Here is a 13,286-nt window from a genome sequence, read left to right on the forward strand (position 1 = left end):
AATACAGCAGATTCCAATCTGTAGGTTTCCAGTCTTGAATTGCAATATGCCAGGAGAGTCTTGAGCCAGGCAATTTGAAAAGGACATATTATATGTTCAGTCTTTGGTCTCACAGGCCAGTTAAGAGCATCATTCTGCCTATTTGCCAAGGTGTCAGCAATAATGATGGAAGTGAACCTTATGTTGAGTCCATTTTCTCAATTGGGCAGTCAGACGATGAGATTAAAAGATTCAAAATATTTGGAGAACTATAAAGACCAACATCATTTGGTGGAGGCAGTGCAATGATATGGGACAAAATCTTTGTTACTGGAAAAATTAGTTTTTTTTATATTTTTATCAATCATAAAGAGGATATTTTAAACTCATCTTCTGCAACTTGACCAAAGTTTTATCCTTCAAGATGCTTATCTGTAAATGCTTTCTGATTTTAGTGGAGGAGATAATGGAATGACTTTCCAGCAGTCCTGACCTCGTCCACAGCTTACCCCACATGTAATAGTAGTGCTGAATGCTTCATGCCACTAATCACTAGCCTCCAACAAATTGGACATTTTTTAATTTAAAGAGAACACTAATTGTGCACAACAGTGAAATTTTTTAATAATATCGAAATCTCCATAGTAAAATTCAAAAAGACAGCTCCTTATTTTGAAAACATGTCATTATATCAAAAAGTTTTAAATACACTATATTTAGTTTTCTTACTGAACAAACATTGGAAGAGCAAATGGAAAAACAAAAAGGAGCCAGGGGAACCAAGAGATCACAACATCCCTTAATTAAATGGATGAAAAGGAGGAACACATGACAAAGTTGTTTGTTCATGCCTACCCTATTTTTCTGCTCGAAACAATTTGTCACATGTTGCCACTGTTGTTATGCTCAAGGACCTGAACTGTCCCACTGGACTCATCAAGTCACTTTTAATTAGGTCAGGTGCAGAACAGACGGTGCCTTATTTACTTTCCGCTGTTTTTGATTAATGTTGTTTTTTTAAAATGTATAACCTTGCTTAACCTTTTGTATTACATCTCTGTAAAGCAGAAATAGTACTACAGTTTGATTTAATATGCTTTTGTTTAAAAAAATACAGTTTTACTGCAAAAAATCACATTTTACCAACACAATCTAAACTACGAGTAAAAGACATATACATATTTAAAAAAAAAAAAAGTACAAATTAACTCTAACAAACAGTTAAAAATAGCGGTACATGTTGTACCCATTATGTGCCTCTTATTTTTGCAAATATCTCTACAGAAAGGTGATCTACGCAATGGAGTATATTGCCATCCTGAATAGGATGCATTTATTTTACGATATGGGGTAGCTTTCGATGCAAAGAGCTAAGACAAAACATTTTGTGACGAGTATGTACCCCAGCAACTATGCAGAAGCCTTTGTGGGGCCAAGTTATACCGTAAGATGATTCTAAAGCTGAATCTCTGCTATGCAGGCCCAAATCCCTTTACAATGAAATTGCTCCAAAAGCTATCAAGACCACCGTTGTTTTTCCCATGACACAAGAGATACAGAGGAGACTCCTGATGCTGAACACTTTGTGGCGCAGCATGCCGAATCATTGAGTAGGTTAACCCTAAAAAGTCAGAGAGCGAGGGGAGCAGAGAACGTCAGAGAGAAGAGAAGAAGGAAGTTCAGCTCACTGGATATGCTTGCTAGTGGGATGTCTTTGTGACATGAAAACACCAGCCCAGTGATTGTGGTCAGAAAAATCCCCAGAAAGAAACATGAGATCAGAATTAGAATCACATTTATTGTCATATGCACAGCTTACACTGACATACAAAATTAGGTTCCAGTACAACCCGAACAAGATCACACATACAACAGAAATACACACATACAGATCAAGGTTGACTGAGGTGCATCCAGTTCATAAATCTGCAGCTCCTGGAGCTTGTTGGAGGAGCTACCGCTGAATGTTTTTAGCCTTATCGCTACATAGAAGAAACAAATAATGCTGAGATATGAAGTTCATTTATTTTGAAAAGCTCTAGAAAATCTTTGGCAAGCACGCCCCCATTTCCGGTTTTATTAGATCGGTAACCCCAACAGGTTCAACATCTACTCCAGGTGCTGCGTCTGAATGACGGCCACTTTCAGCAAAACTTCCATCTCCCTCTGACCCAGTGAGATGCCTCCTGCCTCACTAGCATTGCCAAAACGTTGCTTTGGCAGAAACATGTTTTGTTAAACAACTATATGCTGCCCCAAATTCCATAAGGCTGGCTCGTTAGAGCTGCAATGTTGACAAACTGACTCACATTTTAACCGGGTTTCCAATCTCACCTAAAATAGTTCTACAGGGAAAAAGAAAAGGAAAGGGGTTCTTTTTGTGATGTGTTCCAGTTTGCCTATGAGGGAGAAGGTCAGATATTTTATTTAATGGTTTAATTTTTTATATAGTTTTATTAGTTCGCTAAGAGAGAGTTAAACACTGGCTGATGGTATTTTGAGTTTTTACTGCATATTACAGCACATTATTGTTCTGACAGCTGTGCATAAATATATAGGCGAAAGTAAAAACTGTGATAATTTTTTAATAATTTTGACAATGTCCACGTAAATATTATAGAAATATGCATTATTATGAGTATTTGCATTTGTGATACTTTTTCAGTTATTGATTTACTATGATCCTCCCTTACCCATCATATATTTCCTTGTGTTTTTCTCAGGTTTGAGTAGGATGACATAGCATTTTGGGATGAAAATACAAATCAGTAGTCCAAAACTGGAAGCAAGGATGGCAAAGATCTCCACGGCAACGCTGAACTTGCCTGGAGAGCTGACGTATGCTGGGATGAACGTGATCCAAACTGCACAGAATATCAGCATGCTGAACGTGATAAATTTGGCTTCGTTGAAATTATCGGGCAGTTTCCGAGCCAAAAACGCAGAAATGAAGCACAAGACAGCCAGAAGACCTATATACCCAAGTCCAGCCCAGAACCCTAACTCTGAGCCGAGAGCACACTCCAAGATGATTTTATCTCTAAACTCTTGAACATTTTTAAAAGGGAAAGGGGGGGAAATGGTTAACCAGAGGATACAGATAATAACTTGAATAAGAGTGAGTCCCAGAACGCTGAGTCTCTGCTGTGCAGGTCCAAACCACTTCATCAAGTTTCCACCAGGAAGTCTGGCTTTAAAAGCCATCAGGACAACTATTGTCTTCCCCAGAACACAAGAGATGCAGAGAACAAACGTGATGGCAAAAGCAGTGTGCCGCAGCTGGCAGGTCCACTCAGAGGGCCGGCCGATGAAGGTCAGAGAGCACAGGAAACACAGAATGAGAGAGAAGAGCAGTAGGAAGCTCAGCTCAGAGTTATTTGCCCTCACCAGAGGAGTTTTCCTGTGCCTGAAGAAAATGAACGCTACAATGGCTGTCAAGCACGTTCCAAATAAAGAGGCAGCAGTGAGCAGTGCCCCCATTATTTCTTCATAAGACAAAAAGACTTCCTGTTTTCTCACACAGGCATCTCTTCTCTCATTTGACCAAAATTCAGGGTGACATCTCACACAGGTGATGGAATCTGTAGAAAAATGTTAAGGTCAGTGCTTGGGTTACATGGATTTGTCAGAAGCATTAGGAAATTTACAATAACATAGTACCTGAAAAAGTCAACTGCAGCAGTAATTGTATTTATGCTTAAAGCATACATAACTCAGCAGTCCTAAAATGTGTATTGTTGCTAAAATCAAAAAATTGACATCCAGGTCCTTGGCCACTGCTTTTTCCATACTTAAAAGCTTTTTTTTTGTTAGAAAATATATTAGTATAATAGTATGTCTCATATTGCAGAGCGCCTAATAAATGAATTATTTCTGGTGGTGGTGAAGGTTGGGGTGTTATTGTGAATTTGCTGACGCAACTAACATGTAGCGTTGTGAGAATGTGTTTTTTTTTACATGTTATGCAACATTTACATTGGGAATGTGATGTGCTGAATGCACTTTCTTGAACATGTATTATAGTATTTGGTGTTCACACTTGACTGGACTGTCACTACCCGATACGAGTGCATATGCCTTTTCCAATATTTGTTAGAGGGTGTAGTATAATTTTCGGTAAACACAAACCGCAGTTATTAATTTCTCCTCATCTCTGACTGTTTTGTCTCCCTTAATGCCATTTATAGTTTGGTTTGCCTTATATATGTCTTATACCATGGTCTGGGTGAATTCTCTATTCTGATTGGCTACTGGGTGTGCATTAAAAAGTGATATACCACAGGATAACCGCACAGTGAAAAAAAAAGTTCCGGTCACCTACCTTAATTGTTTTGTTTTGGTTTTCTTTAAAACAACCTGTTGCTTCAACGTTTGGACAAAAACAAGCGGTAAGCGGTGAACTTTCTCTCTGAACTGATGCTTTATTCAACCCATCGGAAAGATCAGTATATACGTATGTATCGCTTTATATCGCAGAGTCTTGACTGCAGCGGTGGTGTGGCACACCTAACAAATAGTCCGCTTTTTGTGAGAGAAGCATATAATTACTGGTGGAGGTTGAGCCCAATTAATGTACTGATTTTGGTCTTATTTTGTGAAGTAGTTTGTGGCATGAATCACAGGAATCTTTTGCAGCACGCACATACACACATATAGGAAGTACGATTCACTTTTTGTACATTAAGTTTTTTTCCCAAAATAAAACACTTGATAGACATTTTGAAGAGGATATAATATTGTCCAACTGATGATTTACATACAGAAATGCAGGGCCCACACAGTAACTATAGTTATTTTATTATAAACTAGAGTTGGACAAGCACAACAGATCCTTCACAGTTTTTGGTTATATGAACAATCATGTGAAATTATGTGAATGCCAAAATTATAGGAGTTGGTATGAATAGAAAATTGTCTTTCTTTCTTTGGCAGTTAATTCAGAAAAATGAGGCAAACTCATACCTGTGTTGTTGCTTATTTCCCCTTCAGCACATGTTGCACAGTCATGGCAGCAAACAGGTTTTCCTTTCTGAAAAACCTTTCGAGTTCCAGGCTGACATTTCTCACTGCAAACCGACACAGGCACCTGTATGAACACAGAAATGAAGACACACACTTTTTTCTTGTTATTTACATCAAAACTGCAAAAACAAACAAACAGCAATGCACTCTTTTTTTTAATTGTGGCTGTTTACCTGACGAGAGTTCCTTGTCCAGATTAGATTATTTTGTAGATTGAGCTGCTTGCCTGCAGGCAATGATGCGTCATAAAGGCCGACTGTGACAAAATCCACAATGCCCTTTTCTTTTGGTTGCCAGTTTATAATTTCATATTTTGCTGCTGGATCTCCGTTCGCATTAAAGTAAACCTCCTCTCCTTCTTTTGTTCGGAAGTTAATGTTTCTTATGTGCTGTAAAATCTGGGAAGGAAAAATTTAATTGTGTGGTTGCATTATCATTCTTGGTCCCTATTCTTTTTATACTGTAAATTACTTGTGAAATACTACTTTTTGTGAAATGTGCAATTACCAATTGAAATCTTACCTCCAATGGCTGCAGCTGCACATTAGTGTTGCATGTTTTGTTACATCTGAGTATGACATGCAGAGCGTGGGCTACAGCATACACTCCTTTGTAGACGTTGTTAAGAATGGGCATGAGGGACATGTCTGTGAAACTGTTTTTCACTCCGGCCACATCCTCTTGTCCGGTACATTCTCCCTGAATTTCTGCTGCCGACTTTGACTGTTTGAACTCACAGCTAAACATTGCCTCCCAGAACTCTATGAACAAGTCATTATTGGACGAATTGAGTGTTGTAACATCAAGCATAAACTCTCTGAGGCCGCTGACATGAGCTTTGGGAATGGACAGACCTATAGCTCCATCCAGGATGTGAGTTTTATCTGTTGTTGCAGTCTGAAAATCAAAGATCCAGCCCTCGCTCCCGACCCACTGGTAACCGCTCAAGTTATGTTTGGAAAACTCATGTAGTAACACATCCATGTCCATGTGAGTGAGGAAGGCTACAATCACCTTTGAGGTGGATGCTTTGATCAGATCAGTTATTTTTTGTATCTTATCTGGGGGATCCATTCGAAAGAAAGGCACAGAATATTCCAGACAAATGCCCAACTGTTCAGCAGTTTCTGTGAATGTAGCCATGCCATTGTTGCCATAGTCATCATTTGTTCTAATCGCTCCAACCCACGTCCAGCCAAAGTGCTTGACCAGTTGGGCGAGGGCTCTGCTCTGGAAGTAATCACTGGGTATTGTTCTGAGAAAGGATGGGTACTTCGTTTTATCACTGAGACAGGCACATGTAGAGTAGTGGCTGATCTGTAATAGATGATCAAATGTTGTTCTTCCATTAAGCAGCAAAAATTTGAACCAAATTGTGCAAATATTTTCAGGGTTCACTATCCTTACCCACCAAAGGGAAATGGAATGGTCCCATGACTGAGGCAATGGCAGCACTAAGGGTGGAAGTTGTTTCTCCCATTATGACTTGCACTTGTGCAGCACTTTTGCATTCCTTCAAAGTTAACTCAGCTGTATTACCATTAACCAAAGCAAGTGCAACTTTGACACTTCTAGCAATGGAATCACAAGCATCATACATTTGATAGCCCAGGGTGATGCCTGGTAGCAGTTCTGTACTGTTGTTGATCTCCTCAATGGCAAAGAGCATAGCTTGAGCAAACTGGAACCCTCTGAAATTCAAACTTAGCACAAATTTAAGTTTAGCTCTTCAACAGATTCCTTCTTCACACAATAAAAAAGAATAAACTTTTTGTTGCTAAATCACTCAATATTCCCAGTCGACATGAGTGTTTACCTTTCACATTGCAGTGGCAGAGGTTTATGTGTAAAGTTTTCCTGTCTGTTCTTCCAGCTGCTGTGGAAAGGAAAGATTCCCCCTAAGAGGATGTTCCCATCCTTAACTATTTGGGGATTCTCCAGATCTCCTCTGTGGCTACATGTCGTCTCAGGCTTTGAGAGAGAAACCACCAACAAGAACTGAACAAGTATCCAACACTGTTGGTGCCAGCTCTGTCTGGACATTGTGATGAGAGGCAGAGCCAAACCGGAGGGACCTGCAGTAGTATTTATACATCACGGAAAGACTTCAGTAGTAGTAAAACAACAAAGAAGGTGTATCTCTGCAGACCACAAGGTGGGGCAAAAACAGGGAGGTGATGTCATACACATCCCTACGTTCAAAATACATTTTTGAGTAAATCTACGCTGCAAAACAAAACATGAAGTTTCAACATAAAAACCATCTGCCTTAAATTTTTTATTCAAGATAACCAACATGATTTGTTGTGTTAATATAACCTTTTGTTGTTTATTAAATTAAACTATCTTTTTATACCAAAGTTCTGGTGCTTTATTCTGATATAAATTTCATGTAAACTTCTTATGGTTTTGTTATAACTTAAAATTATTTTTCTCAACTCATTTAAAAATTTAAATTGTGTTAAGGAAGAGGTGTCGATGAAATTAAGTTGCAAATATTCAAAAGAACTCGCATACTTATTTGACTATAGGCAAAAATAAAAGTGTAAAAGACAAAAATTAGAACAACAATATTTTTAACACCATGATTCCTTCATCCATTTTCTTAACCTGCTCTAAATAATTAAAAAGCAAATTAAGCAATAAAGCAGTTAATTACATAAATGTTAGATTGATATGTGAGATTTAGAAGATCTGTTGTTCTTCAAATATCTATGGCACAAGTTGTACCACAGAAAAACGTGTTCTGTTAAAGCTATATTTCTTCAAAAGTTTATTTCAGATCCAAAGTGACTTTCTCTGCTGATGCACAAGATCCTAAACTATGTAGAGATAATTTACTTAGGGGCATGACAGTATAGTTCCCTACCTCTCCCTTACCTACTCCCTTCCCCTGTTTTTGGGTGAAAAATTAATTTGTTTTCATTCTTACAAACGGCCAAAAAACAGCATAAAATGTGTTCATGTTTGATATAGTTTGACCACAATTCTGATTGGTGTGTTTACTGTAATCACGTTCCCTCTTTTCTTGGGAACTTAACACTTGGCCTGCTTGCAGAGGTGTTCCATGGCTTGATTCCTAAACTTTAGAATGGTGGGTTTGTTCAATGAATTTGAAACATGACAGAAAACAAAATCATGTCAATGATTATTGTACATATGTAAATATGTTTAATTTTTAATAAACCCATTCATGTCAATTGAAAACAGACATTACTTTACAATCGAAACTGGTACCTTTAACCCTTGTGCTATCCTATGGGGCCAAGACGACCATTGACGTGTTCTCCCTTCCATGACAAAGGTGGATAACCCTTGTGCTATCTTAGATGACCCCACCCTTACTTTGATGTGTTATTCCTACCATGACAAAGGTGGATAAAGGTGGAGAGGATTTCATGTAATCCATGGAAACCAGTGAAGATCACAAATTATTGAAGAAAATTTGTTCATAGCTCTGTCTAGTGGGTCTAAATGACCCAACTCCCAACGTCAAAGTTCCTAGGATAGCACAAGGGTTACAGGTGGAGAGGATTTCATGTAATCCATGGAAACCAGTGAAGATCACAAATCATTGAAGAAAAAAGTTCAGCGCACTGTCTAGTGGGGTCTAAATGACCTCACTCCCAATGTAAAAGTGCCTAGGATAGCACAAGGGTTAAAGCTTGTGTTTGGAATATGGGAGAAAGCCAGAGTGCTTGGAGAAAACCAACACATGCACAGGGAGGACATTCAAACTCCTCACAGAAAGGACCATTATGCAATAATGGGCTACCTACCCATTTTATATAAGAGCAAAATGTGACTTATCATTGTCCACATTGCAACAAAAATGTTCAAACATAATGACAAAATGGTTCATCTGGTCTGGAGCTGAAGTAGGGTATCTGCTTGACATGCCATGAATATACAGTATAAACAGGCTGCGATGTCTCACTCTTGACAGTAGCAGAAAAGATCACCGCCTATTGTAATAGTGTAGGAATTGAGCTCATACATGCATGCTAAAGAAACATGTTGGGTGCAGCCAGTAATGGTCAGCAATTTGCAGTTATTTGTGTGGACTGATACAGATGGTGCTGCAAAGAATTAACCCTTGTGCTATCTTAGATGACCCCATCCTTACTTTGACGTGTTCTCCCTACCATCACAAAGGTGGATAAAGGTGGAAAGATTTCATGTAATCCATGGACACCAGTGAAGATACAAATCATTGAAGAAAAAAGGTTCAGAGCACTGTCTAGTGGGTCTAGATGGCCCAACTCCCAACGTTAAAGTGCCTAGGATAGCACAAGGGTTACACTGCACCAATGTTCATTTGTGAAAAGATTGGTGCCCACGTTAAAAATAAAACCAAATTCCTTCGATCAAGAACAGTGTAGATGGGAGCTTTCAAACTTGCCAAACAAAGAGGAGACCAATCAAAGATATATTTTGTGGATCCGACCAGAACTACATGGAAATTTGTCAGCTTTTTATTATTATTATTATTTTTTGTGCTCTCATTGGAATTTAATAAAGCACATTTTGATTCAATAAAATATTTAAGGCATGATTACCGTTGAACTGCAAAAACATAGTGTCAAAGTTACATCAGTGATCCAAAAAAACAAAAGAAAACATGTAAAATATCACTTGACTCCGTGCATTCCATATGTACTTGGTTACAGCTACAGGTTACCTAGAGTTTAAAAACAACTTTCATTAAAATGTCTTACAGGTTTGACAGCCTTTAAGGGGTTTCAAAAGTTGGGATATTTTTGTTTATTATGATCCTCCCTTACCCATCATATATTTCCTTGTGTTTTTCTCAGGTTTGAGTAGGATGACATAGCATTTTGGGATGAAAATACAAATCAGTAGTCCAAAACTGGAAGCAAGGATGGCAAAGATCTCCACGGCAACGCTGAACTTCCCTGGAGAGCTGACGTATGCTGGGATGAACGTGATCCAAACTGCACAGAATATCAGCATGCTGAACGTGATAAATTTGGCTTCGTTGAAATTATCGGGCAGTTTCCGAGCCAAAAACGCAGAAATGAAGCACAAGACAGCCAGAAGACCTATATACCCAAGTCCAGCCCAGAACCCTAACTCTGAGCCGAGAGCACACTCCAAGATGATTTTATCTCTAAACTCTTGAACATTTTTAAAAGGGAAAGGGGGGGAAATGGTTAACCAGAGGATACAGATAATAACTTGAATAAGAGTGAGTCCCAGAACGCTGAGTCTCTGCTGTGCAGGTCCAAACCACTTCATCATGTTTCCACCAGGAAGTCTGGCTTTAAAAGCCATCAGGACAACTATTGTCTTCCCCAGAACACAAGAGATGCAGAGAACAAACGTGATGGCAAAAGCAGTGTGCCGCAGCTGGCAGGTCCACTCAGAGGGCCGGCCGATGAAGGTCAGAGAGCACAGGAAACACAGAATGAGAGAGAAGAGCAGTAGGAAGCTCAGCTCAGAGTTATTTGCCCTCACCAGAGGAGTTTTCCTGTGCCTGAAGAAAATGAACGCTACAATGGCTGTCAAGCACGTTCCAAATAAAGAGGCAGCAGTGAGCAGTGCCCCCATTATTTCTTCATAAGACAAAAAGACTTCCTGTTTTCTCACACAGGCATCTCTTCTCTCATTTGACCAAAATTCAGGGTGACATCTCACACAGGTGATGGAATCTGTAGAAAAATGTTAAGGTCAGTGCTTGGGTCACATGGATTTGTCAGAAGCATTAGGACATTTACAATAACATAGTACCTGAAAAAATCAACTGCAGCAGTAATTGTATTTATGCTTAAAGCATACATAACTCAGCAGTCCTAAAATGTGTATTGTTGCTAAAATCGAAAAAATTGACATACTGCTCCTTGGCCACTGCTTTTACACACTTAAAAAGTGTCTTTTAAGTGTGGAGGTTGAGCCCAATTAATGTACTGATTTTGGTCTTATTTTGTGAAGTAGTTTGTGGCTTGAATCACAGGAATCTTTTGCAGCACGCACATACACACATATAGGAAGTACGATTCACTTGTTGTACATTAATTTTTCAACCAAAATAAACACTTGATAAACATTTTGAAGAGGATATAATATTTTCAAAATGATGATTTACATACAGAAATGCAGGGCCCACACAGTAACTATACTTAATTTATTATAAACTAGAGTTGGACAAGCACAAAAGATCCTTCACAGTTTTTGGTTATATGAACAATCATGTGAAATTATCTGCATGCCAAAATTATAGGAGTTGGTATGAATAGAAAATTGTCTTTCTTTCTTTGGCAGTTAATTCAGAAAAATGAGGCAAACTCACACCTGTGTTGTTGCTTATTTCCCCTTCAGCACATGTTGCACAGTCATGGCAGCAAACAGGTTTTCCTTTCTGATAAACCTTTCGAGTTCCAGGCTGACATTTCTCACTGCAAACCGACACAGGCACCTGTATGAACACAGAAATGAAGACACACACTTTTTTCTTCTTATTTACATCAAAACTGCAAAAACAAACAAACAGCAATGCACTCTTTTTTTTAAATTGTGGCTGTTTACCTGACGAGAGTTCCTTGTCCAGATTAGATTATTTTGTAGATTGAGCTGCTTGCCTGCAGGTAATGATGCGTCATAAAGGCCGACTGTGACAAAATCCACAATGCCCTTTTCTTTTGGTTGCCAGTTTATAATTTCATATTTTGCTGCTGGATCTCCATTTGCATCAAAGTAAACCTCCTCTCCTTCTTTTGTTCGGAAGTGTATTTTTCTTATGTGCTGTAAAATCTGGGTAGGAAAAATTTAATTGTGCGGTTGTATTATCATTCTTGGTCCCTATTCTTTTTATACTGTAAATTACTTATGACATACTACTTTTTGTGAAATGTGCAATTACCAATTGAAATCTTACCTCCAATGGCTGCAGCTGCACATTAGTGTTGCATGTTTTGTTACATCTGAGTATGACATGCAGAGCGTGGGCTACAGCATACACTCCTTTGTAGACGTTGTTAAGAATGGGCATGAGGGACATGTCTGTGAAACTGTTTTTCACTCCGGCCACATCTTCTTGTCCGGTACATTCTCCCTGAATTTCTGCTGCTGACTTTGACTGTTTGAACTCACAGCTAAACATTGCCTCCCAGAACTCTATGAACAAGTCATTATTGGACGAATTGAGGGTTGTAACATCAAGCATAAACTCTCTGAGGCCGCTGACATGAGCTTTGGGAATGGACAGACCTATAGCTCCATCCAGGATGTGAGTTTTATCTGTTGTTGCAGTCTGAAAATCAAAGATCCAGCCCTCGCTCCCGACCCACTGGTAACCGCTCAAGTTATGTTTGGAAAACTCATGTAGTAACACATCCATGTCCATGTGAGTGAGGAAGGCAACAATCACCTTTGAGGTGGATGCTTTGATCAGATCAGTTATTTTTTGTATCTTATCTGGGGGATCCATTCGAAAGAAAGGCACAGAATATTCCAGACAAATGCCCAACTGTTCAGCAGTTTCTGTGAATGTAGCCATGCCATTGTTGCCATAGTCATCATTTGTTCTAATCGCTCCAACCCACGTCCAGCCAAAGTGCTTGACCAGTTGGGCGAGGGCTCTGCTCTGGAAGTAATCACTGGGTATTGTTCTGAGAAAGGATGGGTACTTCGTTTTATCACTGAGACAGGCACATGTAGAGTAGTGGCTGATCTGTAATAGATGATCAAATCTCGTTCTTCCATTAAGCAGCAAAAATTTGAACCAAATTGTGCAAATATTTTCAGGGTCCACTATCGTTACCCACCAAAGGTATATGGAATGGTCCCATGACTGAGGCAATGGCAGCACTAAGGATGGAAATTGTTTCTCCCATTATGACTTGCACTTGTGCAGCACTTTTGCATTCCTTCAAAGTTAACTCAGCTGTATTACCATTAACCAAAGCAAGTGCAACTTTGACACTTCTAGCAATGGAATAACAAGCATCATACATTTGATAGCCCAGGGTGATGCCTGGTAGCAGTTCTGTACTGTTGTTGATCTCCTCAATGGCAAAGAGCATAGCTTGAGCAAACTGGAACCCTCTGAAATTCAAACTTAGCACAAATTTAAGTTTAGCTCTTCAACAGATTCCTTCTTCACACAATAAAAAAGAATAAACTTTTTGTTGCTAAATCACTCAATATTCCCAGTCGACATGAGTGTTTACCTTTCACATTGCAGTGGCAGAGGTTTATGTGTAAAGTTTTCCTGTCTGTTCTTCCAGCTGCTGTGGAAAGGAAAGATTCCCCCTAAGAGGATGTTC

General features: G+C 39.0%; 2 protein-coding genes across 2 annotated transcripts; both read right to left on the reverse strand.

The window, feature by feature from the left end:
- Positions 1-2,655: 2,655 nt before the first annotated feature.
- On the reverse strand, positions 2,656-6,704 carry LOC111948488 (extracellular calcium-sensing receptor-like). Its single transcript, XM_023961853.1, has 5 exons — positions 6,413-6,704; positions 5,524-6,318; positions 5,175-5,399; positions 4,942-5,065; positions 2,656-3,560 (listed from the first exon to the last, which is right to left on the reverse strand). Exons 1-5 carry the CDS (start codon positions 6,668-6,670, stop codon positions 2,656-2,658), a joined length of 2,307 nt encoding a protein of 768 aa, XP_023817621.1. The 5' UTR covers positions 6,671-6,704.
- A 3,064-nt stretch (positions 6,705-9,768) lies between these two features.
- Positions 9,769-13,077, reverse strand: LOC110014533 (extracellular calcium-sensing receptor-like). The gene is made up of 5 exons (XM_023961854.1): positions 12,786-13,077; positions 11,897-12,691; positions 11,548-11,772; positions 11,314-11,437; positions 9,769-10,673 (listed from the first exon to the last, which is right to left on the reverse strand). Exons 1-5 carry the CDS (start codon positions 13,041-13,043, stop codon positions 9,769-9,771), a joined length of 2,307 nt encoding a protein of 768 aa, XP_023817622.1. The 5' UTR covers positions 13,044-13,077.
- Positions 13,078-13,286: the final 209 nt, after the last annotated feature.

This window comes from Oryzias latipes, chromosome 13 (assembly GCF_002234675.1).
Source record: "Oryzias latipes chromosome 13, ASM223467v1".
Lineage (NCBI taxonomy): Eukaryota > Metazoa > Chordata > Actinopteri > Beloniformes > Adrianichthyidae > Oryzias > Oryzias latipes.